At 41.3% G+C, this 25,371-nt stretch overlaps 3 protein-coding genes and 1 long non-coding RNA gene across 4 annotated transcripts; 3 read left to right on the forward strand and 1 right to left on the reverse strand.

Moving 5' to 3' along the window:
- Nucleotides 1–893: 893 nt before the first annotated feature.
- Nucleotides 894–19,946, reverse strand: LOC131109584 (uncharacterized). Its single transcript, XR_013625742.1, has 5 exons — nucleotides 19,858–19,946; nucleotides 18,804–18,946; nucleotides 4,701–4,768; nucleotides 4,502–4,614; nucleotides 894–3,196 (listed from the first exon to the last, which is right to left on the reverse strand). It is a non-coding gene; the product is annotated as an uncharacterized LOC131109584 (long non-coding RNA).
- Nucleotides 1,958–6,761, forward strand: nif3l1 (NIF3 NGG1 interacting factor 3-like 1 (S. cerevisiae)). The gene is made up of 7 exons (XM_058061741.2): nucleotides 1,958–2,058; nucleotides 2,586–3,079; nucleotides 3,166–3,316; nucleotides 3,408–3,531; nucleotides 4,498–4,636; nucleotides 4,719–4,802; nucleotides 5,920–6,761. Coding segments are annotated over exons 1-7 (1,179 nt in total). The 5' UTR covers nucleotides 1,958–2,056; the 3' UTR covers nucleotides 6,105–6,761.
- tbx6 (T-box transcription factor 6) lies at nucleotides 12,042–15,631 on the forward strand. Its single transcript, XM_058061744.2, has 8 exons — nucleotides 12,042–12,111; nucleotides 12,227–12,419; nucleotides 12,494–12,761; nucleotides 12,844–12,987; nucleotides 13,051–13,121; nucleotides 13,198–13,256; nucleotides 13,929–14,256; nucleotides 14,377–15,631. The coding sequence occupies exons 1-8, from the start codon at nucleotides 12,042–12,044 to the stop codon at nucleotides 15,452–15,454; spliced, it is 2,211 nt and encodes a 736-aa protein (XP_057917727.2). The 3' UTR covers nucleotides 15,455–15,631.
- prodh2 (proline dehydrogenase 2) lies at nucleotides 18,489–25,121 on the forward strand. Its single transcript, XM_078788726.1, has 11 exons — nucleotides 18,489–18,506; nucleotides 18,652–18,932; nucleotides 20,626–20,816; nucleotides 20,903–21,029; nucleotides 22,100–22,171; nucleotides 22,243–22,323; nucleotides 22,413–22,556; nucleotides 22,669–22,835; nucleotides 24,252–24,362; nucleotides 24,437–24,525; nucleotides 24,600–25,121. The coding sequence occupies exons 2-11, from the start codon at nucleotides 18,702–18,704 to the stop codon at nucleotides 24,767–24,769; spliced, it is 1,383 nt and encodes a 460-aa protein (XP_078644852.1). The 5' UTR covers nucleotides 18,489–18,506; nucleotides 18,652–18,701; the 3' UTR covers nucleotides 24,770–25,121.
- The last annotated feature ends 250 nt before the right edge of the window (nucleotides 25,122–25,371 follow it).

The following is a 25,371-nucleotide window of genomic DNA, read 5'->3' on the forward strand; positions in this document are numbered from 1 at the left end:
TTGCGAGTTAGCATGTGTCTCAAGACCCTGCAGTTGCGCAATATGTTGTAAATAAAAAGAGTATAAATGTGACTATAGTCGTGTTTTGTCATGTCTACAGGGCTCTAATAATGCTTTGTTCATTTTAATCTGAAAAAAATAATTTGTCTACCCACCAACTATATGGTGGTTTCTTAAGTTTTTATTATTTGCCGTTGTATTATTATTATTATATTTATTTATTACTGATTGATTGATTTTTTTAAATTCTTGATCTTATTTTGTGTAGAAAAATAAAAATGAAGATATTTGAGAACAGTGGAATGTTTTATCAGAGCTTTTCTTGTAGAAAATCGGAACCAAAGCAAAGTTTATTAATTTTTCTGTTTTTAATAAATGCGTTTTTTGGGTTTTTTTTTGGAAAACCTGATGCGGCCCAGCCTCGCCCAGACCCTAGCTCCAGTGGCCCCCAGATAAATTGAGTTTGAGACCCCTGCTCTAGTGGCACATATAGTATCACTTTTACATGATAGGGGACATTTAAATCGCTACCACGGCCAGATGACTGGAAACAGATGGACCTGATGATCTTTCAGCACCCATTAATCAAAATAAAGCCATTCACTTTCAAGCACATCTGTCACCTTTTCTCTGCTGATTAAATTGATACTGTGAGGTGGTGCTCATTAATTAATATGCCATAAATAATGGCAACTCAACATTGACACTGCAGGGGCCGATGACTCCTGAGCAAACAGTACATAACGTAATGAGAGCTGCCGGACCTTTTCCCTGATCCCTCTCTTGATCCCTCCAACATCCAGCATCGGTCTTTATTGCATTAATCCCCAATAATCTCTGGCATTCTGCCTCATTCGTGATGCAGCCACTCATAGCTTGACATCTTGCTCCCGGACCGCTGGTTTAAACCCTGACAGTCACCTCTAAACATCGATAAACTTCCGACAATGTATTATTCCATGTGTACGGATTGAATGGGTTCATGCAAAGGATGTGATAATCCTTCTTAGAAGTGGCGGATCCCCAGACGGTATATCTGCCGGAGGGCCAGCTGCCGTCCACACAGTTGTCCTCTGATCTTTTCATGCTCAGATTAAATTGTTTTATAATATTTAAAAACTCTTTTTTTATGACTGGGTTGCATAATGCAGTAAAATTCAACATCTTTTTTCTATTAAGCCTCTTCCCTCCGTTTGACATCTTTTGGATAGATATAGTTCATGTCTGTATGTATAATATACTTCTGTAATAATATGCTTCTATATAATTAAAATAAGTGTTTTAAGATTAAAATTAATGTATTGTACATGTATTAGCTATTATAACCAACGACAGACATATATACCTAAAGGGCCCTTGCTGCAATATGTCAGTGTGTCCGCCATATTGGATGTGGCAGAGCTGCCCTGTCAACTAATGCAAGTAAATTAACAGAACTTCAAAAAGCACATTTTTTGTTGTTTGAAAGATGGTTGGAATGCATAGTTTTATGTGGGGGGGCTTTGTAATATTTAAAAAATATATAGTATACAATTAATATAGAATTAAGTCAGCAAATACAAATACATAAGAAACGGAAACTTGATTTAAAGTACTTATACAGATATTTAACTGGAAGTATTTACACAATGTGTCATCTGATTTGTAAAAAATTTAACTAATCACGCTGTGAAAGAAAATTAGCTTAGCGAGATATATTGCGTGGGGCGTCCCATACAATATAAACTTTAAGTTTTAATTGTCCAATATCCCGTTTATTTACATCAACCAGTGTTATATCTCCAACATTTTCATTACACATACCTTTCTTTGTTTTTGGAACTTCAAAAATGACATATCTGGTCTATCGGCTGAGCAATTTGCCGAGGGCATGTTTTCAATGCACTTTTTCTGGATTCAGCACCCTAAAATGGCCGCGATAAACCGCCCGGGGCATAAAACGGAAGCGGATGCTGTGTCGGCATAACTTCTTTGGTCTTGATGCGGATGTGACCAATCAAAAGCGGGTCTGCCGTGACGTCACCGGAAATAGGAAAAGACCGTCCCATAACTTCTCATGTAAGTGTGCGCGCGCCATTTCAGCCCAGTAACGTGTTTTTTTCTCCTTATGAGCGTTGTACTACTAGTACTACTATAAACGGTATATTAAAGAGTATATTTCCACACCGTTCGTTCATCTTGTAGCTGAAGTTAGCCACAGATGCTGTTATTTGCTCACAATTATCACTGTGTGCCTGCCGGTGTATTGCAGATGTGGTTTAAAATAGTGCAACTAATGGTTAACTGTGTCCGTTTGCAAAGATTTCAATTAATATTTGTAATTTTTGTTTTGTTGATTGGTCTTAATGATATGCTAACATAACAATCGCAGCACTCATTAGGAACATCCAGTGAGTCTAGTTGAATTATATTGTCCTTAATGAGAAGATCTTGCCTCATTGGTCCATCTTACTTCCTGGTTTAGGATTACGTTTTTGGAACAATTCCACTGATGACATAAGTGAAAACAATCAATACTAAAATATTATTGCTATAGAAAGTGAATTAAAACACTGGACAATTTATCTGTGGTGTGAATTTTACAGGTCTCACCTGGTACTGACTGGATATAAGAACCTTCAAAAGATATTGACATCAGACAGCTACAGACGGGTTCCCACCAGGTTTTTCTGTGCCCTCCTTCAAATGTCACACAACAACCATCAAAGTCCCGCCCCTGGCCTCATGGGTCTAAATGAAGTCGTGCAGGTGTTGGAGGATCTCGCTCCCCTCTCGCTGGCTGAGTCATGGGACAATGTGGGACTGCTGGTGGAGCCAAGCAAGCCGCGGCCTGTGAAAACCATCCTGCTCACCAATGACCTCACCGATAACGTCATGGAGGAAGCGGAGGCGGTCAGCTGTGATCTCATTGTCTCGTACCATCCTCCGATCTTTCAACCAATCAAGCGTCTGGTCCAGAAGGACTGGAAGCAGCGATTGGCTATCCGTGCCGTGGAGGCTGGGATGGCCGTCTTCTCCCCTCACACGTCATGGGACAGCGTTAGAGGAGGAGTTAACGACTGGCTGGTCGGCGGGCTCGGTGAGAAGACGCTCGGAACAGAAATTGTGTCACCGTATCTGCATATTTAATGCATTCTGAAAAAGTGTCCTCCATGTGGTTCTCAGGTCGTGGTCAGGTGTCGGTGCTGAGTCAGGCCTACAATAACACAAAGTACACTCACATAGTGGAGTTCCAGAGCAGGACTGAACGTTTAGATTCTCTTTTGGGGGAACTGAAGGCTTTGGATCCTGTGACAACAGTACAGGATACACACAGGTTAATATAGCAGTAGGAAAACTTAAATTAATCACTTAATCACATTAACTCAGACCAAAAAAATTTTTTTTGTTTTGTCTTTCCTACACAGAGCTGATGATGACTACACTCAAGTCAGGCTCAACTGCAGTGACTCAGTGCTGACCCCTGTTGTTGATAAAGTGATGCAACACATAATTTCCTGCCATTCCCTACGCATTCTGAAGTTAGAAAAGGTGAGCGACACAACATGTTTTTTGTTTGGAGGAATAATTTTTACAAAAATATTATATGTAGGGCTGCACGGCGGTCGAGTGGTTAGCGCGCAGGCCTCACAGCTAGGAGACTAGGGTTCAATTCCACCCTCGGCCATCTCTGTGTGGAGTTTGCATGTTCTCCCCGTGTATGCGTGGGTTTTCTCCGGGTACTCCGGTTTCCTCCCACATTCCGAAAACATGCTAGGTTAATTGGCGACTCCAAATTGTCCATAGGTATGAATGTGAGTGTGAATGGTTGTTTGTCTATATGTGCCCTGTGATTGGCTGGTGAGGCTGGTACCCCGCCTCTCACCCGCAGACAGTTGTGATAGGCTCCAGCATACCTGTAACTTTAGTGAGGATAAGCGGCATAGAAAATAAATGAATAAATGAATTTCAAAATGTAATAATTAGCAAAATTGTAACATTTCAGGATTTATGTTATAATGGTGTGTTCAAGATATGTAGGATATAAGACAATTGACACTTAAAATGTTTTGTTTTTCTGAAATATATTTTAGGATATAATATATATAATGCATAATTAGGATAGGCTGCACGGCGTTCGAGTGGTTAGCACGCAGACCTCACAGCCCCCACAGACCCCACACCCTCGGCCATCTCTGTGTGGAGTTTGCATGTTTTCTCCGGGTACTCCGGTTTCCTCCCACATTCCAAAAACATGCTAGGTTAATTGGCGACTCCAAATTGTCCATAGGTATGAATGTGAGTGTGAATGGTTGTTTGTCTATATGTGCCCTGTGATTGGCTGGCCACCAGTCCAGGGTGTACCCCGCCCCTTGCCCGAAGACAGCTGGGATAGGCTCCAGCACCCTCTGTGACCCTTGTGAGGAAAAGCGGTAGAAAATGAATGAATGAATGAATATCATATATACTTTTTATATAATTTTCATCACTTTCTGTTCTGGCATGACCCGCCTCGAGGTACCTTTGTTGAACCACGGCCAAGGGCGACTCGGTGTGTTAGACCAGCCGCTAACTGTGGCAACAGCTGTGCAGAAAATGAAGTCTCACATTGGTTTGAGGCACCTCCGTTTGGCCCTTGGACAGGGTTGCACACAAGGTGAGTAAGCATGTAATCTGCACAGGTAAACAAAAAGGACAAAAAAAAAAAAAGTTTCACTCACTCTTTGCCTACTTCCAAGAATCCTTTGTGCGGACTGTTGCTGTGTGTGCTGGATCAGGAGCTTCAGTGCTGAAAGGTGTCCAAGCAGACCTCTATATCACAGGTGGGCCGAACAAAATTACTGCAATGACTTCATGATTTGATTTTTTTTTATCCCGATAAATGTTGTAATTATAGCTATGGCTATCAAAATCGCAAACATGTTAATTGATATTGAAAGCAGGCACTAATTGGAGAAATGCAGTTATTTCCAAAATTTCAAAACTCATGTATGCCAAGTCGCAGACCTCACAGCTAGGAGACCAGGGTTCAATCCCACCCTCGGCCATCTCTGTGTGGAGTTTGCATGTTCTCCCCGTGCATGCGTGGGTTTTCTCCGGGTACTCCGGTTTCCTCCCACATTCCAAAAACATGCTAGGTTAATTGGCCACTCCAAATTGTCTATAGGTATGAATGTGAGTGTGAATGGTTGTTTGTCTATATGTGCCCTGTGATTGGCTGGCTGGCGACCAGTCCAGGGTGTACCCCCGTCTCTCGCCCGATGACAGCTGGGATAGGCTCCAGCCCCCCCCCAACCCTCGTGAGGAAAAAGCGGTAAAAAATGAATGAATGAATGAATGTATGCCAAGTACATTTTATAACTTTAATAAGGATTGGCCACTTATTAAGTACAGTAATCCCTCATTTAGTACAGTAAATTGGTTCTGTACCCGACTATGATAAGTGGATTTCCGTGAAGTAGCATAGCCAGAGCATAAAAAACCTGTTGCCAACCATCAGTATTTAGCATTATTAGAGCTATCTTGACATGAAATAATACTTCAAAATTACACTTTTATACTTCTATCACCAATTATAGTAAACATAATTTTAGGCTTGTATTACAATTCCAATATTTGACAATGAAAGCATGATTGTAACAAGGTAATATCACAAGATATTATCTATGCAAGGAAACGATAAGCTCCGCCCCCGCAGTTGTGCATGCTCCCACGGAAGGGGTTGCAGATTTTTATCAGGGATACCTCTCTGGCATGATACCGGACTTGAAAAAGTAAGTTGATAACCACCGTCGAAGTACCGTTCAATTTTGTTTGCATTGGTTTTACACTAAGAGCTAAGTAGCATCATTTTAGAGTACATGCGAAGGTCATGATAAAGCAATAAATTGAATAAAAGCAATAATCAGAGCATTAACTTGTTATTTTAATATTGCATAGGGGAAATGTCCCACCATGATGTTCTGGATGCAGTTGCCAAGGGAACCAGTGTCATCCTTAGTGATCACAGCAACAGCGAGCGTGGCTATCTGGCGGTCTTCCGGGACAAACTGACCCAACGTCTTCCTGCCAATGTCACCGTGATGGTGTCGAAGGCTGACCGGGACCCCTTGGTGGTTGTCTGAAGTATTCATCCTGAATGCGTGTCGCTTTTATTTCTCATGTTTTTCCTCTAAATAAAAATATAACCTGATTTATTGTCTTGTTGGATGATGCCACACAAAAATCAGAAGAGGCGTGCAATCAAAATGTGTTTATCTCATGCGTGCAGGGGATTTATTTCTGGAAGTTTTAATCCTGATAATCACTCACATCATGTTTGTCCCTATGGAGCCAGCACGAACGTTCCCTTAGTTGAGGAGCACGCAGAAGCAACAACCAAAAAAAAAAGTAATCCTCATCAAGGATCTTGCTGAAGGGAATTGGGTCAGAATTAGTGCACTATCTACACCAGGGGTCTCAAATATGTGGCCCGCAGGACACTAGTTTGAGGCCCCCGCCTTGATATGAAAGTTTAATGTTTGATATGGATGCTCCTGCTATGGATGTATGGTATCATGTACCCAGAAAAAATGATTACGTTTGATTAATGTTCATGTTAAAGGTTAAATAACTGTTAATAGTTATCCTCCATATCCGTGTGGAAGTGGTAAGTTTTTGGTTAAAGGAAATAACTTGAAGGCTACTGTTTAGGTCGCTAGCTCTCTAGTTTGTGAGTTAGCATGTGTCTTAAGACCCTGCAGTTGCGCAATATGTTGTAAATAAAAAGAGTATAAATGTGACTATAGTCGTGTTTTGTCATGTCTACAGGGCTTTAATAATGCTTTGTTCATTTTAATCTGAAAAATATAATTTGTCTACCCACCAACTATATGTGGTTTCTTAAGTTTTTATTATTTGCCGTTTTATTATTATTATATTATATTTATTTATTTATTACTGATTGATTTTCTTTATTCTTGATTTGTTTATTTATTTTTCATCTTATTTTGTGTAGAAAAATAAAAAGTAAGATATTTGAGAACAGTGGAATGTTTTATCAGAGCTTTTCTTGTAGAAAAACAAAACCAAAGCAAAGTTTTTTGTTTTTAATAAATGCGTTTTTTTTTTTTTTTGGAAAATCTAATGCGGCCCATTCTCGCCCAGACCCTAGCTCCAGTGGCCCCCAAGTAAATTGAGTTTGAGACCCCTGATCTACACTTATCTGTGCTATATACATTTGACGCCTCCTTGGAAAGAACTGAAAGAACTCATTATAGGGCTGCACGGCGAAAAAGTGGTTAGCGTGCAGACCTCACAGCTAGGAGACCAGGGTTCAAGTCCACCCTCGGCCATCTCTGTAGGTTAATTGGCGACTCCAAATTGTCCATAGGTATGAATGTGAGTGTGAATGGTTGTTTGTCTATATGTACACCAGTCCAGGGTGTACCCCGCCTCTCGCCCGAAGACAGCTGGGATAGGCTCCAGCACCCTTGTGAGGATAAGTAGTAGAAAATGAATGAATAAATCTGTCATTATACAGTATGTAATGTGGATTGGCTCGTCTATTTACCAAATATGGGCTTTTTAGTTAGCCAAACATTTTCGATAGCGCTTGTCCTCACCAGGGGTCACTGAGCACCTCCTGTATCTCAGCGGTCTTCTGTCGAGAGGTGGGGTACAACCTGGACTGGTCTTTTAATTTTAATTCATTGTCATTATTTATTATTTATTATTTATTATTACACAAGAGCCAGGCAACGACATTTCGTTGGCAATTTCACTGCTTCTAAAAAGTAATTCAGAGTATCTGTTGACACCACTTGATTTAATACATAAATGCAATGTAAAAAATGTAATTAATTGGTTTAGATAAACTTTCCAAGTTGCTAACTTTATTTTTTTAAGCTATGTTCAAATAATAATGTTGGCTATTACCTGAACTTAATTTATATACACTCAAATTTTATTGTTGGTAAGCTTAAAACAAAATTCAAGTTGCCATGACTTAATAAAATTAGCGTGATAACACACACACACACACACACACACACACATATAGTTACTGCTACTTAAAAAGCCGTGTGCATTGTTATTATAATTAAGTAGACAACAAATTAAACTACTTTGAATAAAACGATTAAGTCAGTTGACTTAACATATTTTTTTGAGTTACAAACTTAAAAACTTGTCCCTATGAAAACAATTATTCAGTAAGCATTACTTAAAATAAGCTTTGAGTGAAGAGGAAAAGCTAATTTGTGCAATGCAATATTGTTTGTTGGTTCAAAGCAATTTCAAATTAAGTTGTCATAACTAAGAAAGACTAATGGAAACTGTTGCGTTGATTTTTTTTGTTGAGGCTAAACGTTTATTTTTTGAGTGTATACTGAAGCAGAGAACATGGTCTTTTTGGTTGTAATGACCTTTAGACCTCATTAAGCAAACAAGGATGCACTTCAAGCTACTTAGCACATGCATGCGAAGGAACAGGAGTGTGCTACTAAATGCTTAATGAACCGTCTTCCCTCCCCGTGCAAACAGCAGAGGTAAAAAAAAAACATACGACTCGCACTCCTCATTATTGGTTTGTTACACTGACACACCTGTCAGCTCGTAAAAGCATTAATAAGAGAAGCCCACACCCCCACTTGTTGCCCACCATCAAGGCTTTCTCTCGTCTGTGGCGTTCACACCTCCACTTCCCCTCGGGCGATTTATACATACACAAATGGAGAAGGAAAACAACAACTAGAACAACATTTACTCTCCTGTTGCCCCGGTCCTGTTGTCGCTATACTGAGCATGGAAGGGGTTAATATATAATAATCAATACTCGATGCTTACTCAATGGATATTTCATTAAACACAGCCATCCAACATTCATTCATTCATTCATTCTCTACCTCTTTTCTACCAGGTACACCCTGGACTGGTGGCCAGCACATGGGCACATATAGACAAACAACCATTCACACTCACATTCATACCTATGGACAATTTGGAGTGGCCAATTAACCTAGCATGTTTTTGGAATGTGGGAGGAAACCGGAGTACCCGGAGAAAACCCACACATGCACGGGGAGAACATGCAAACTCCACACAGAGATGGCCAAGGGTGGAATCAAACCCTGGTCTCCTAGCTGTCAGGTCTGCGCGCTAACCACTAGCGTTGACCACCGCCAACACAACATGACTACATGATTACAGTACAACAAAGTACAACCACAATAATAAACACAGTGGTCCATGAAGCTTTCAAACCTCTAAAGTCAACTTCTATTCGTTTGAGTTCTGTGTGGCCAAATTGCAGCAAGCGGCCCAGGTGGCTTCCTCAAAAGACTCCCTGCTGAGGAAGACTAAACACACTAAACTGCTGAGAGGAAGAGACATGTCATGAAGCCATCAGGGAGCAGCAGGGGGACCGGCTTGTAAACGTCTTTTTCCTTCCATTTTTACTGTCTAGTCACAATTAGCTGCTATACATGAAATTAATAGAATTAATTAAATGCAACTTGAACTTAGGTTCAAGGATAATCAAAGCATCTTTTTAATATAGTGATGTCATCCGTGACTTTTTTAAAAATTAACTCTTCAGTTAACAACAAAAATCCACAAATAATACCAACTTTAAATCTTATGTCATATCATTAATATACAAGTTAAACAGTTTTGGTCCCAGTATTGACCCCTGGGGTACTCCACATGTAATATTTATATACACAATATGTAATAATATATGTATAATATGTAATAATAACGGGCTGCATGGTGACGTAGTGGTTAGCGCGCAGGCCTCACAGCTAGGAGACACAAGTTCAATTCCACCCTCGGCCATCTCTGTGTGGAGTTTGCATGTTCTCCCCGTGCATGCGTGGGTTTTCTCCGGGTACTCCGGTTTCCTCCCACATTCCAAAAACATGCTAGGTTAATTAGCGACTCCAAATTGTCCATAGGTATGAATGTGAGTGTGAATGGTTGTTTGTCTATATGTGCCCTGTGATTGGCTGGCCACCAGTAAAGGGTGTACCGAAGACAGCTGGGATAGGCTCCAGCACCCCTGCGACCCTCATGAGGAAAAGCGGTAGAAAACAAATGAATATTTTAATTGTTTTTTATTTTGGCCTCAATTTTATTTTGTGAGTTGGAACAGTTAAGGATGTACTTCTTTAGCCTGCCTTTAGAGGGCGATGTCACAACATTGTTTTAAACACCAAGACAACAACGGTTAAGGTGATTGGTTGGCGTATTGGTTTAGTTTAAACCCAATGGCCAACATGACATTCTTCAATCTTGGATTTGCAAGGTTCAATAAATACATGATATGTGCCCTGTGATTGGCTGGCCACCAGTCCAGGGTGTACCCCGCCTCTTGCCCGAAGACAGCTGGGATAGGCTCCAGCATCCCCCGTGAGGATAAGCGGTAGAAATTGAATGAATGAATGTAATAACTTGTAGATGTATATCTCCTAGCTTCACATATTGCTTCCTGTTTGCTAAGTAGCTTTTGACCCAATTCAAAACTAACCATCTGACTGGAGCTGTCTTTGGGCGAGAGGCGGGGTACACCCTGGACTGGTGGCCAGCCAATCACAGGGCACATATAGACAAACAACCATTCACATTCACATTCATACCTATGGACAATTTGGAGTCGCCAATTAACCTAGCATGTTTTTGGAATGTGGGAGGAAACCGGGGAGAACATGCAAACTCCACACAGAGATGGCCGAGGGTGGAATTGAACCCTGGTCTCCTAGCTGTGAGGTCTGCGCGCTAACCACTAGACCGCCATGCCGTCATCTCAGTAATTAATTCTTATTAATACTAATTTGTCCAACCTGTTATTGAATAGCTTCTCAATTATTTAAAAAAAAATTGTGTAATCTGGAAACTGGTCGGTAGTTTGTAAATTGATTTGTCTCCATTTTTGAACATTGGAACTACTTTAGCTATTTTAATTTTGTTAGGAAATACGTATACCAGTCTGGAATGATAAATTACTGATATGTCAGCGGTTCTACAATCTCATGAATAACCCTTTTTAAAATCAGTTGATGATTTGGTTTACAATTATTGACAATGTCAATTATGTCCTTTTGTAATGGTAATGGTAATGGTTTTATTTCGTTTGAACATGCATCAAATTACAATTGAGTGCATCCCATAATCAGTTCACAGTTCCACATGTCCAAAAGGAGTAGGAAGAAGCAAAGCTTATTAAATCCTACCCCTCCATCTGGTACTTTTACAATCAGTAACTGTTACATTTGTTCACTCCCTGCTTTCCTAATATAGTTGAAGTTTTTTTTGTCACGTACCGAAGTACAAGGTGATATGAGCATCCAATGCCATAATGGGTACCATAGTAAGTGTCAATATAGTGATATATATATAGCACATCATGACTGGTTCAAGACTCTTCATCCTTGTATTTAGCAAACATCAACTGCTTGTATTGTTTCTTGAATTGGCTCATCGTTGTGCATTGTTTGAGGGTCTTACTCAATCCATTCCATAGTTTGATTCCACATACTGAAATGCTATGGCTTTTTAACGTAGTCCTAGCATAGAAGTGTTTCAAATGTACTTCTTCCCTGAGGTCATATTTCTCCTCTCTTGTAGAGAAGTATTGGATGACATTTTTAGCTAATTGCTTATTTTTAGCCTTATGCATTATTTTAGCTGTTTGAAGATGAACTATATCAGCAAGTTGAAGTATTTGTCATTTTAGAAATAAGGAGTTAGTATGTTCTCTGTAGGCGGCATTATGAATTATCCTTACTGACCTTTTTAGCGAGTGAAGATTGCTTTTATAGTTATTAGCCCATATTTCCACACAATAAGTAAGATATGGTAGAACCAGAGAGCAATAAAGAGTGAGGAACATGGAATTAGGAGCCCTAATAGATAGATAGATGGATGGATAGATGAAGGTGTTGAGGAAGCTGGTGTGAAAATGTGGCCATTTGTCGTCCATGTGTTAGCAGCCACACACCTATTTAACAGAGCCCATCAGCGGTGAGGGCATTTGGATCCAAGGAAGAAGAAGAATCACCACAAGGAAAAGACAGAGGTCCACAATGCTTGGTGTGGACATGCACCCCAGTTTGAATCTGGGACCCCAGAGGCTTGCAGACTGCTACTATAGAGGTGAGAGGCCCCTTTAAACCTTTATGGTCATAGACAACCGCAATGTATCCTAATGGGCATCCTGCAATTGTTACAACTGTAACGCATCCCCAGTATTTCTCTGCTACTCCCAAAGATCGAGAGCCGTTGTTCCCTGTGGCGTGTGATGCAACGGCATCCAAAGCCTTGTCCTCGAGGCTAGTGGCTCCCCCGACGGTCCACAGCGAGCCTGCGCAAAAAGACGACGTGAAAATGGAGCTGGAGAACTCTTCCCTATGGAAGCAGTTCAGCTCAGTGGGAACGGAGATGATCATCACCAAAAAGGGCAGGTAAGCGGAGACTAAAACCTCAGTTGACCCTTGACCTTCTCATACTCACTCCTGTCCTTTCCCTCTCCGACAAGACGGATGTTTCCAGGTATGAAGTTGAAGCTTTCCGGCCTGAACCCATCCCTGCGCTACATCCTTCTCCTGGACATTACGCCACTGGACAACTCCCGCTACCGCTTCCAAGGAGGAGGATGGCAGGCGGTGGGCGGGGCTGAGGCCAGGCTTCCCGACCGAGTGTTCATCCACCCGGATTCCCCCGCCACCGGCGCTCACTGGCAGAGCCGCACCATCTCCTTCCACTACGCTAAGCTCACCAACAACACACTGGACTCACAGGGACATGTATGCATAGCCAAGAGGGCGGCGTCAAAAAAACACGTCCACGGTACACTGACCTCTTTCTTTTTCACTTTGTATTCCGCAGATTATCCTCCACTCCCTGCATCGTTACCAGCCCAGAGTGCACGTGATTGAGGCCAGGGATATGTTAAGGTGGGGTGGAGGACAGCACTCCTTCATTTTCCCTGAGACACAGTTCATCACAGTCACCGCCTACCAGAACAACAAGGTACTGCAATTTGAAAATCTCTTCTTATGTAATTGTACTAATAGATTACTTTAATGTTTTTAGATTACAGAGCTGAAAATCAACTCCAACCCCTTTGCCAAAGGCTTCCGGGAAGAAGGGATGAATAGCAAAAAGTAATTACTGATAAAGACAACCATGAGGTTCGGTTCAGTCTGCAGTATTCATGTTCATGTTTATTTCCCGCTACAGACAAAGAGACGCGAGACAGAAGCGCAAGCTAGCTGTCCTGTCAGAAACAATGGATGAAGGTCAGTGGCGGAATGATACATTCATTCATTCATTTTCTAATGCTTCTCCTCACAAGGGTCGCGGGGGTGCTGGAGCCTATCCCAGCTGTCTTCAGGCGAGAGGCGGGGTACACCCTGGACTGGTCGCCAGCCAGCCAATCACAGGGCACATATAGACAAACAACCATTCACACTCACATTCATACCTATGGACAATTTGGAGTCGCTAATTAACCTAGCATGTTTTTGGAATGTGGGAGGAAACCGGAGTACCCGGAGAAAACCCACGCATGCACGGGGAGAACATGCAAACTCCACACAGAGATGACCGAGGGTGGACTTGAACCCTGGTCTCCTAGCTGTGAGGTCTGCGCGCTAACCACTCGAACGCTGTGCAGCCTATCCTAACTATGCATTATATATATATATATATTATATCCTAAATACCCTAATATTTCGGAAAAACTAAACGTTTTAAGTGTCAATTGTTTTATATCCTACATATCTTGAACACACCATTATAACATAAATCCTGAAATGTTACAATTTTGCTAATTATTACATTTTGAAATTCATTCATTCAAGGGTGGGATTGAACCCTGGTCTCACTCGTCCGCCGTGCAGCCACCTGAATGATACATTTTGGAAAAAAAAATAAAAGTGCTCCTAAAAGTGCCCGTCTGTCTCCCTCAGTGAACTGCGACCCATGTGACTCCACTCAGCTCTTACCCCATCCTGACACCACCCCGACTGTCCCTGCCGCTCCAAACAACACCAGTCCTAACGTTACCGGAGCAAACCTTCAGACCCTGAACATGGCTTCCCTGGCCCCTCTGCCTGCGGACCCGTCATGTGGGTTTACACCAGAGGAAGCCCCCTTCCAGGACAACCTTGTACCGGAGCAGGGTCTGGACCTCGGCCAGGTCTTCATGGTGTCCCAGATGCCTGATATCAGCCTCTCTATGAGTGGTGGGATGCAGGACGCAACAGGAAGTGAGGTTACAAACGGTATCATTGAAAGGTAAGTGTGCGGGAATACTTGGAATTGAATTAGCACACATTAGCACATTGGTACCCAAATAGAAGGGTGGCAAGACATGACACTGTAATCTACAATCTATGTCTCCTCTCCGCCCCACAGTTCAAGATCCTTAGGTGAGGCGGCGTTCACGTCCTCCTTTGGAACAGCTCAGACCAGCTCTTCTTCCTTCGCTCCTCTCCCTCAGTCCTCCACCTTCCCCGCTTCCTCAAACCAGCCTCCGACCGCTATCCCGACTATAGACTATCCCTCCATCCTCTCCTCCGCCTCATCGTCCCCCACCCTGTCCATTGTGTCCTCCACATCGCCCTCTCTGCAGCAGACCGCCTTCACCTTTCCGACTCCTCCACAGTCCACCACCTCCTCGCCGCAGCCACTCCTCCCCTGCGCCACCTCTTCTTCTTCTCCCTCGTATCACACAATCCCTGCAGCCAACCCGGACATGATGAGCCCACACACCCCAACCCAGCACACCTCTTTTCCTCCGTTGCCGTGTCAATCCCAAGACCAAATTCCCTTGCTCATGCAACAAGATGACAGCCTTCCCAACAATGACAACAATTCCCCTACAGAGCAAACTACAGAGGCATTCATTTATCCCAATGCTGATCCCACTCAGGTAAATGCTCTACCCGTCCCCACTCAAAACCAAGCTCCCACACAGCCCACTCTCGGTGCATCCTTTGCTTTTCCGCCACACATGCAGAACCTGCCATTCCCAAACATGACCTCCAGCCAAGCCCTTCACCTCTCCAGCCTGACCCACCAAGCACAGGCCAGTTTCCCCGCCCCTTCCTCATTCACTCACCCGCCTTCCTCCCTGCCTTTCCAACCTTCCTCTTGCTTCTCCTCCACGCCGTCTCTGCCCCCGGCAGCTCACCCTCAAAACCTTGCCAACCCGGCCCCCTTGTACACATCGATGGAGTTCCCCTACCGCTCCGACATGATGCTGCATCACCCCTCCATTCTCCCCCAGCGGGAGCCGCCCCTTCCTTCCTGCCGACCGCCCTCCACCGCAGCCCCAACTATGTATTCACCATTTTCCTCCTATCCTCTTCGGCTGTGCCAGGACCCTCACCCGTCCCTCTCCATCCCCCTCAGGCATCTGTATAGACATCAGCATGGCCACGCCCATCCTCAGGGGTCCTTCCTGGACATGAGCACAAGAGCTGTGTTCTAAAATTCATTCATTCATAAAAAAAGACACTGGTTCTAAAAATAAATGTTTTGTATTGATAGCGCTTTTAGGGTAATTACCTACGAGTAGCATTGATGTAGTTCATTTGTGCACAGAGATTTGTAAATAATGCTTCGCTTAAATATCAATTCTAGTGTATGCAATAAAAAAATAAACTTAAAAGCAGGTGTGATCCATTCATTCATTTTCTACCGCTTATCCTCACAAGGATCGCAGGGGGTGCTGGAGCCTATCCTAGCTGTCTTCAGGCGAGAGGCGGGGAACACCCTGGACTGGTGGCCAGCCAGCCAATCACAGGGCACATATAGACAAACAACCATTCACACTCACATTCATACCTATGGACACTTTGGAGTCGCCAATTAACCTAGCATGTTTTTGGAATGTGGGAGGAAACCGGAGTACCCGGAGAAAACCCACGCATGCACGGGGAGAACATGCAAACTCCACACAGAGATGGCCGAGGGTGGAATTGAACCCTGGTCTCGTAGCTGTGAGGACTATGTGCTAACCGCTCGAACGCCATGCAGCCTATCCTAATTATGTCTTATATATATATTATATCCTAAATACCCTAATATTTTGGAAAAAAAAAACGTTTTAAGTGTCAATTGTCTTATATCCTACATGTCTTGAACACACCATTATAACATAAATCCTGAAATGTGACAATTTTGCTAATTACTACATTTAGAAATTCATTCATTTATTTTCTATGCCGCTTGTTCTCAATAAAGTTATGGTTATGCTGGAGCCTATCCCAACTGTCTTCGGGTGAGAGGCGGGGTACCAGCCTCACCAGCCAATCACAGGGCACATATAGACAAACAACCATTCACACTCACATTCATACCTATGGACAATTTGGAGTTGCCAATTAACCTAGTTTTTGGAATGTGGGAGGAAACTGTTCCTCACTGGGGTGGGGTTCTGATTGGCAGGCCGCTAAGAGGAAAAGTACCCGGAGAAAACCCACGCATTCACGGGGAGAACATGCAAACTCCACACAGAGATGGCCCAGGGTGGATGACACAATTGCATAAATACAACTTACAAAACCAAAGATCCGCTGAAATTGAATTTTATTTTGTTTAACTTCTGATTTAAAAGCCACATAAAGTCTACTTTGATGACTTAAGTTTACTGCAATGTTACATAGCCGGTTGGCAAATATTTGTTATCATTCAGTAGGTCATCTCAGAGATAAATGATGAAGCTGGTGCAAGGAGGTCGGTTAATCATTTCCCCCTGCAGACTGATTGGCTTGCCCTTAGACATTTGAAGTGGCGCCTTCTCAATATGTAACATCTTCAACATGAGAAGTTGACAGTTAACTTAATTCCCTGGAGAAAATATGTGTGCCTCAAAAGTATGGCATTAAGGAACATCACATGACATGATGATTAAAATCCATCCCACTTATGTTGAATAACAGCGCAACTGTGTGGTGTACTTGACAGAAAAATGCTCGCACATATTTTGTGACAAATTTTCACCTGTTTGTGTGCAGCGGGAGGGTTGGCTGATTTTTTTTCACATTAAAAAAAAAGCCTGTAAGTTGAAAGCATGCAGCAGAATAAGAGAATAAAATGATCAAATTCACTTACATATCTGTTAAGTCTGTGATGGTGTAATGGTATAGCTGCTACCTATTTCTTCATGCAGCCCAGAGTTGGAAAATTAAATTCTTCTTAGGGCCCCAATTGGGCCAGAGGTGACCCTGACTGTGCATGATGCAAATGACTGTTGGAGTTAAAATGTAAATTCTAAGTAGAACCTAAATAAAACTAAAATAATACTGTTTGGTAACAGCAGCAAGGACACGCACCAGCAAATACAAATAGACGGTGTAGACATTGAAAGGGTGAAGGAAAATACATTTCTGGGGATCACAATAGATGAAAATATGAGCTGGAAACCTCATATTACAAATATACAACATAAGGTGGCCAGAAATATTTCAATATTGAACAAAGCAAAATTTGTTCTCAATCAGAAATCACTCCACACTCTTTATTGCTCTCTGGTTCTACTATATCTTACTTATTGTGTGGAAATATGGGCTAATAACTATAAAAGCAATCTTCACTCGCTAAATGTACTGCAAAAAAGGCCAGTAAGGATAATTCATAATGCCGCCTACAGAGAACATACTAACTCCTTATTTCTAAAATCACAAATACTTCAACTTGCTGATATAGTTCATCTTCAAACAGCTAAAATAATGCATAAGGCTAAAAATAACCAATTAGCTAAAAATGTCATCCAATACTTCTCTACAAGAGAGGAGAAATATGATCTCAGGGAAGAAGTACATTTGAAACACTTCTATGCTAGGACTACGTTAAAAAGCCATAGCATTTCAGTATGTGGAATCAAACTATGGAATGGATTGAGTAAGACCCTCAAACAATGCACAACGATGAGCCAATTCAAGAAACAATACAAGCAGTTGATGTACTTCGGTACGGGCCAAAAATTTAATTAAATTACAATTTTTTTTAAATTTATATTAGGAAAGCAGGAAGTGAACAAATGTAACACTTACTGATTGTAAAAGTACCATATATATATATCACTATATTGACAGTTACTATGGTACCCATTGTATGGTCATATCACCTCGTACTTCGGTATGTGACAAAATAAAAAAATATATATTAGGAAAGCAGGAAGTGAACAAATGCAACAGTTACTGATTGTAAAAGTACCAGATGGAGGGGTAGGATTTAATAAGCTTTGCTTCTTCCTACTCCTTTTGGACATGTGGAACTGTGAACTGATTATGGGATGCATTCAATTGTAATCTGATGCATGTTCAAATGAAATAAAACCATTACCAAAATGTGAAAAGTATTCCAAGGAATAAGGTCATGTGTTGATTCGCTGACATTGAGGTAACACTTGAGGGTTGATGCTAAGGGTCAACTTGATGTTTGCTCCAATTTCCCCTAAAGTCACTCATTAACAAGTGGGTGTTTTCTGTTTCCAACCTCAGCGGAACATTGATCTATTGACACGAAGGTGAGGTCAGGTAAGGTGTCGGGAACAAGTCTTGGCTGGATGAGTGCTTAATGAATGAAAGGATAACAAGTACAAATACCTGTTATCTAACCAAACATGACAGGACCAGTTTTACAGCTTGTATTCCATTACATGTATGCTCTGCTCATGCACAGGAAAACAACGCTGACACCTGTACTACGGTCGTGAACGCCACACAGGGAAGATGATGTTTACTTGCCTGCGTACCTCACGCCAATACATCCTCTCTGTGAGGCTTATGAGCACAGTCTCCCATAAGATGGTGGCTACAGACAAGTCGACTGACCTTCTGGCCTCCTCTTTGGCCTTTGAGGATCCCAAAGCTTTCCAGGTCAAGAGTATGGGCGAGTTGCTTCGCGCTCTGGGCATATTCCGCTTCTGCTCCTTCCCCGTGTTGGTAAACAACTGCGACAAGGTGAGCCTGATCATCTGCACAAAAAAGGAGTCTATTGTTTCACATGTTTCAGTTCTGCTTCATGCATGTAAATACACAAATGAAAACAAAAGCATATCATTGTTAAATGCAATTCATTATTTGTGTGGCAAATATCCATATGTAGTCATCACAAAGAGATGACATGATTAAATACTAACATCTGCTTCTTACTACTCCTTTTGGCTTGTTGACGTCTGATGTTTCTTGGTGTAATTTGATGCTGTGTGAATCACCATTTTACTGTATGTTTCTCAAATGTTTTGTGCGTTTGAAAGAGTTTCACATTTACAAGGCTTAAAGTAAAAAAAAAATCCAGAGCCTCAATAAATAATAAATTAAAAAAATATATATATAGAAAATCACAAACACAATCGGTCTGAACCAAAAACTACTAAATATCATTGTGAACATTGTTATGTTCATACACGAGTGTGTGGTTTGTGAGGGGTTACTGTTCCTTTAAGGCTTGGCAGTCAAGTTTACCGGTTAACGTAAAGTGTGTTGGTGGACGTAAACAGTTACGTTAAGCATCCGACACGTTGTAGTTATTGTCTCGTGCACAGACACCACAAACATGACCCCCCCCCCCACACACACACACACACACGTAACCCCCCACTAACTCAAACGGTACCAAATACCACCCAGAAGTGCATCCAATTCTACACAAGTTCCCAAGCCTTACTTACTTAACCGTTTAAAGCCAATGTGAACGTTACACTGTCAGCAGCATTTAACGTTAGCGAGCTAATGCTAACACAGGCAACAGGTGAACGCCGAACCGCAGAAATAAATAGCAACTAAATGCAGCCCAACAGAATAATCTCCTAATCTCCCGGTTAAACTCCGCTATTACTGATAACAGCATATGAAATCCAGTTGAGGTGAAAGGTAGTATGTTTACAAAGCGAAATACGGATCCAACTAAGTTCAGCGTCCTCCTCCGCCGCCGCGGCCAATTATGAGGGGCGGGCAGACTGCTCTGTCTCCACCCCCGACTGCTGAACACCAGTCACTCATTGGCTGATCCGGGCACGCGCTCCGGTCTCACGAACAAAAGTAGCTTTCTGATATGTTTTAATTGTTCTCGAATACAAACATTTAAAAGTTTTTGTTCTAATTAATTATTTGTAAATAGTAAGTAATTATTCGTGCCGTTCCGAATACCGTATTCGGGTTCGGCTCCACCCGTATAGCATTATACTAGCTTCTTGGAGCACAGCACACAAAAACACACACCTTTCCCCGAGTTGTCGTGAACGCAGCATAATCGTAGGATTGGACAGTATATATATATATGTGTGTATATATATATATATATATATATATATATATATAATATTAATGTATTTATTTACCACATTTATGTAAACACATTAACAGCTGACAATCAGTGACCCAGGAATTATTGACATGCAACACATTGACCAGCAGTTTGTGAAGCGTTTACCTGACCTCCCTGAGTGGAAAAAGCAGTTGTAGCTCTGGATAGACCTTTTAGTGTGCGGCCTGGGTCTTTGGTGTTTGGCGTTAACTTCCCCTGGCGAAAAAGAAAAATGACTAAATATAAATAGAGTTTTGTAAAAGAACAGGTAAATGCCATCATGCCACAGATTCACATAACAACAAGGCTATCAGGTCAGTGTTTACATCATCTGATGTCTCTTTGCAGCTGATGTCAGTGGCCCGCAGCATTCTGGGTAGGCGCCTGTTCTCGTCACTGCTCAGGCCCACGGTCTACGCTCAGTTTGTGGCTGGGGTGAACGAGAAGGAGATCTCCGAGTCCATGGAGAAGATGAACCTGCTGGGACTGAGGCCCATGCTGGCCGTCCCCATTGAGGAGGATCTGGGGGAGAGCACCGGGTCAGGATTGTGTTTCATGTTTAAATCAAACCAAAGCAAGCATTCCATAGTTGTTACAATGCTATGTGCGCATGTGTCACCTGCAGGGAGACGCGATATAATGACAACATGGAGGCCATGTTAGAATGTGTGCGCATGTCGCACAGCAATGCCTGGAGCAAAGATCCCATGATGCAGTTGAAGATCACGGCGCTGCTCAGCCCTGAACTTTGTGTAAGAAGACGTTGTGTGAGGCCCAGATCATGAGCTACCAGTAGTTCTCCAAAGGGTTTATTCATTTATTATCAACTCCTATACACCAAAATTAGAAAGTGGGGTTCGGCAGTAGTCTGGAAGTCCTCCGGAGTGAGTGCAACCAATTACAGCGGAGTGGGTTTGTCAGTGAAATAAATTAAAATAGTTTTGGAAATCCAAGGAAATACAACTGGAATAGGTGCAGATTCTGGAAGATCTAGAAAGCTTTCTGTGTGGGTTATTGCGTGGTGTAGGTGCTCTATAGAAGTCCACAACTCAATACAAAGGGCCGAAAATGAGCATATGGTTAAGAGCAATATAAGGGTTTATTCATTTATTATCAACACCAAAATTAGAAAGTGGGGTTCGGCAGTAGTCTGGAAGTCCCCCGGAGTCTTTATGAGTGCAACCAATTACAGCGGAGTGGGTTTCCCCAGAGGCGGGCTCTGGGTGAAATAAATTAAAATAGGAAAATCCAAGGAAATACAGCTGGAATAGGTGCAGATTCTGGAAGATCTAGAAAGCTTTCTGTGTGGGTTATTGTGTGGTGTAGGTGCTCTATAGAAGTCCACAACTCAATACAAAGGGCCGAAAATGAGCATATGGTTAAGAGCAATATAAGGGTTTATTCATTTATTATCAACACCAAAATTAGAAAGTGGGGTTCGGCAGTAGTCTGGAAGTCCCCCGGAGTCTTTATGAGTGCAACCAATTACAGCGGAGTGGGTTTCCCCAGAGGCGGGCTGTGGGTGAAATAAATTAAAATAGTTTTGGAAATCCAAGGAAATACAGCTGGAATAGGTGCAGATTCTGGAAGATCTAGAAAGCTTTCTGTGCGGGTTATTGTGTGGTGTAGGTGCTCTGTAGAAAGAGCATATGGTTAAGAGTGATATAAAAATACTTTGGTAACATGTACACAAAGCAAAAGAAATTGAGGTGGTATTTGCAGTACTCTTGACTATTTTCATTATATTTATGTACTGAAAATAAACTGGAAATAAAAGTTATAAATTTGCGACTAAAGAAGTCGATATTGTGTGTCCATGTAGGTCAAACTCACCACCGTCATCTCCAAACAACCCTACGACCTGGACCTCCTGGTCAGAGCCATGAATGGAGAGGTGCGTCCACACAACACCCTGTTTCCATTGTCCACCAACACCTGACCTTTGACCTCTTTGCCACCTTTTAGACTGTCAACTTCCCCGGTTTGGAGGAGAGCGAGGCAGCGCACTTGCTCTGCAGCCTGCGGCGCCTCGACCGCATTGCCGAGGTGAGACATTGAACACACCACCTTCAATAAAACAACAACAAAGAAAATGGCTGACATAGTAGAAATACTATAAACTGTGTGTTGCTCAGGCTAGTGTCAACAAAGTACGCATCCTAGTTGATGCGGAATACACCTTCATGAACCCCGCCATGTCCCTTGTTACCATGGCGATGATGAAAAAGTTCAACAAAGATAGCGCCTGGATTTGGAATACATACCAGTGTTACCTGAAGGTACCTTCCATGCTGTCATACAGTGTAAACACACTATACACTATACAAAATGCTAAAAAAATGCTAAAGTTTTTTTTTTTTTTTTTAATTAACTAAAAATGCTTACTCTCAGGAAACCCGGGCTCTTCTTCTGGAAGCTCTAGCTCAGTCCAAGGATGAAGGTTTCTGTCTGGGGGTGAAGCTAGTGAGAGGAGCCTACATGGACAAAGAAAGGAAGCTTGCAGTGAAGGAAGGTCGCCCGGATCCCGTCCAAGACAGCTGGGAGGACACAAATGACAAGTTGGAACATTAATTATGCTTTTAACCAACGTGTATGAAGTAATAGAGCTTTTTTTAAATATTTATAATTGTATTTACTTTACATTGTGGTCCTATTCCTCCTGGTTCTTTTTTGCACCAAATAATAGAAATTTACTTTTTGGCAAAACAGCACCACCTGTCGAATATAATGCGCATTGCGCCCATGTGTCGAAAAAAAACACAGTTCAAATCACCTACCGGAATCGGTTAGCAAGATGTTTTGAGTCTAATGAGTTATGTCCAGACTTTCAGCCTAAAATCGGTTATGAAAGTATAATAATTATGAATCATTTGAGCAGCACTACTATGGAGGACCAAAACTGCCAAAATAATAAATAAATAAAAGTGGAAATAAAAACAAAAAAGAAAAAAAGAAAAAATTAAATACAAAAAAATAAATATAATTGGAAATAAAAACAAAAATAAATATTTTTTTAATTTTTGAATCTTGTTTTTATTTTTGTATTTATTTTTGCTTTTATTTATTTATTTATTTATTTATTTATTTATTTATGTATATATTTTTTTATTTTTTTTATTTCCATTTATATTTATTTTTTTGTATTTAATTTTTGATTTTATTTTCACTTTTATATCTATGAGGACCAAAACTGCCAAAATAATAAATAAATAAATAAATAAATAAATAAATAAAAGTGAAAATAAAAACAAAAATGAAAAAAAAATTTAATACAAAAAATAAATATAAATGGAAATAAAAACAAAAATAAAAAAATATATACATAAATAAATAAATAAATAAATAAAAGCAAAAATAAATACAAAAATAAAAAACAAGATTCAAAAATTAAAAAAAAAAAAATTGTTTTTATTTCCATTTGTATTTAATTTTTTGATTTTTTTTTTTTCATTTTTGTTTTTATTTCCACTTTTATTTATTTATTTATTATTTTGGCAGTTTTGGTCCTCCATACACTACAACCGGAGCGGCTACTTTGAGATCAAACTGTTTCGCTAAGCGTTCCCCGATTAAATTCTCGACAAGCGATATTGATTTTCTGCCCAGGGAACACGCTGTTCTTATATTGCGGTATTTGCTAGGTGAATAAGGACTCTGATGCATCCATTACCTGCAACAAAACAATTATTTTTTTGTAACAAGGAAAGAAAAAAAAGTTTCCACAAAAAACGTTCAACACTGCCACTTAGTGGTGACCACGAGGTACAGCATTTTACAGCAGAAAATCATATACATATAAAATCAACACAGCTAATGTTACTAACGGCCATCTGTTATAGTTAAAAAAATGTAAATGACAGTATATATGCTTATAAGCTATATTCAGTATTGTCCCCTTCCAAAACCTGGATAAAATATCATATATTTTTAACTATTAAGATGTTAAATATGTGACCTTATATCTACTCGTGTAGTTATAATGGCTTGCTGGAGGTGATGCTGAAGGCCATTGTCCAGGACCCCGGACGCTACAGGATTATCGTGGCCACGCACAACGAAGAGTCAGTGAGGCGTGCAGCCAAAGGGTGAGGTGAAGGCCACATAAGAATCAGAGTTACGCAACACCGGTTTATGTATTCTATTGTTTTATTACCCTCAGGGTTAAAGAACTTGGCATAGACAAAAATGGCGGCTCGGTGTGCTTTGGTCAGCTGTTGGGGATGTGTGATCACGTCTCCCTCACTCTCGGTGAGCTACATGAACATATCTAATAAGATACCTTGTCGTCATGGAAACCAATCAATGCTTCTCTTCCTTTTCAGCTAAGGAGGGTTACGCCGTGTACAAGTCGGTGCCGTACGGGTCAGTGGAAGACACGCTCCCCTACTTGGTGCGTCGGGCTCAGGAGAACCGTACCGTGTTGCAGGGAATCCGAAAGGAAAGGGATCTTTTGAGGCGGGAGTTCCTGAGGAGACTCAGATGGTCAAGTTGACAGCACACTAGATCAGGGGTGTCCAAACCTTTTTCACTAAGGGCCACATATTGATGGTCTTTGGAGAGGCCGTAAGCGTGAATTGGCAGCCATGTTTTTGTCGGGGCTACCAACGACAGGATGTAGATTATGGAGTGAATAATTAATGGCTTCACTGAAGATCTTGAAAGGGTACCTTGAAATGCTAAATGAATCCAGTCCATTGTTAGTCCCATATTTTGACTTTATTCTCCAAAATTGACATCTTTCTTTTACTCAATTATGATTTACATTTTTTTAATTGCTTCACATATACTTCTATTCTCGTAATGACTTTTTCCACAACCAAATTTTCCTGAATTTACTACTTAATTCATGGTGTTCAATTTTCACTTGGTATTTTTTTTTTTTAAGTGTTACTAATTTTCCTCAGTTCTTGTAAAATTATGACTTCTATGTTAGATTACAACATTCATTCATTCATTTTCTACTGCTTTTCCTCACGAGGGTCGCGGGGGTGCTGGAGCCTATCCCAGCTGTCTTCAGGCGAGAGGCGGGGTACACCCTGGACTGGTGGCCAGCCAATCACAGGGCACATATAGACAAACAACCATTCACACTCA

This window comes from Doryrhamphus excisus, unplaced genomic scaffold, assembly GCF_037039965.1.
Source record: "Doryrhamphus excisus strain RoL-2023G ecotype Guam unplaced genomic scaffold, RoL_Dexc_Guam_v1.1 HiC_scaffold_24, whole genome shotgun sequence".
Classification (NCBI taxonomy): Eukaryota; Metazoa; Chordata; class Actinopteri; order Syngnathiformes; family Syngnathidae; genus Doryrhamphus; species Doryrhamphus excisus.

What these genes read in the sequence shown, in the direction of transcription:
- nif3l1 (XM_058061741.2), top strand. An exon ending in GCATTCTGAAGTTAGAAAAG is followed by an intron (nt 3,532 to 4,497) that starts GTGAGCGACACA and finishes ACCCGCCTCGAG; the next exon opens with GTACCTTTGTTGAACCACGG. An exon ending in AGCAGACCTCTATATCACAG is followed by an intron (nt 4,803 to 5,919) that starts GTGGGCCGAACA and finishes AATATTGCATAG; the next exon opens with GGGAAATGTCCCACCATGAT.
- tbx6 (XM_058061744.2), top strand. Translation starts at nt 12,042, where the DNA reads ATGCTTGGTGTGGACATGCACCCCAGTTTGAATCTGGGACCCCAGAGG. An exon ending in GAAGGGATGAATAGCAAAAA is followed by an intron (nt 13,122 to 13,197) that starts GTAATTACTGAT and finishes TTCCCGCTACAG; the next exon opens with ACAAAGAGACGCGAGACAGA. An exon ending in GTCAGAAACAATGGATGAAG is followed by an intron (nt 13,257 to 13,928) that starts GTCAGTGGCGGA and finishes TGTCTCCCTCAG; the next exon opens with TGAACTGCGACCCATGTGAC.
- prodh2 (XM_078788726.1), top strand. Translation starts at nt 18,702, where the DNA reads ATGATGTTTACTTGCCTGCGTACCTCACGCCAATACATCCTCTCTGTG. An exon ending in CATACCAGTGTTACCTGAAG is followed by an intron (nt 22,557 to 22,668) that starts GTACCTTCCATG and finishes GCTTACTCTCAG; the next exon opens with GAAACCCGGGCTCTTCTTCT. An exon ending in TGGGAGGACACAAATGACAA is followed by an intron (nt 22,836 to 24,251) that starts GTTGGAACATTA and finishes CTACTCGTGTAG; the next exon opens with TTATAATGGCTTGCTGGAGG.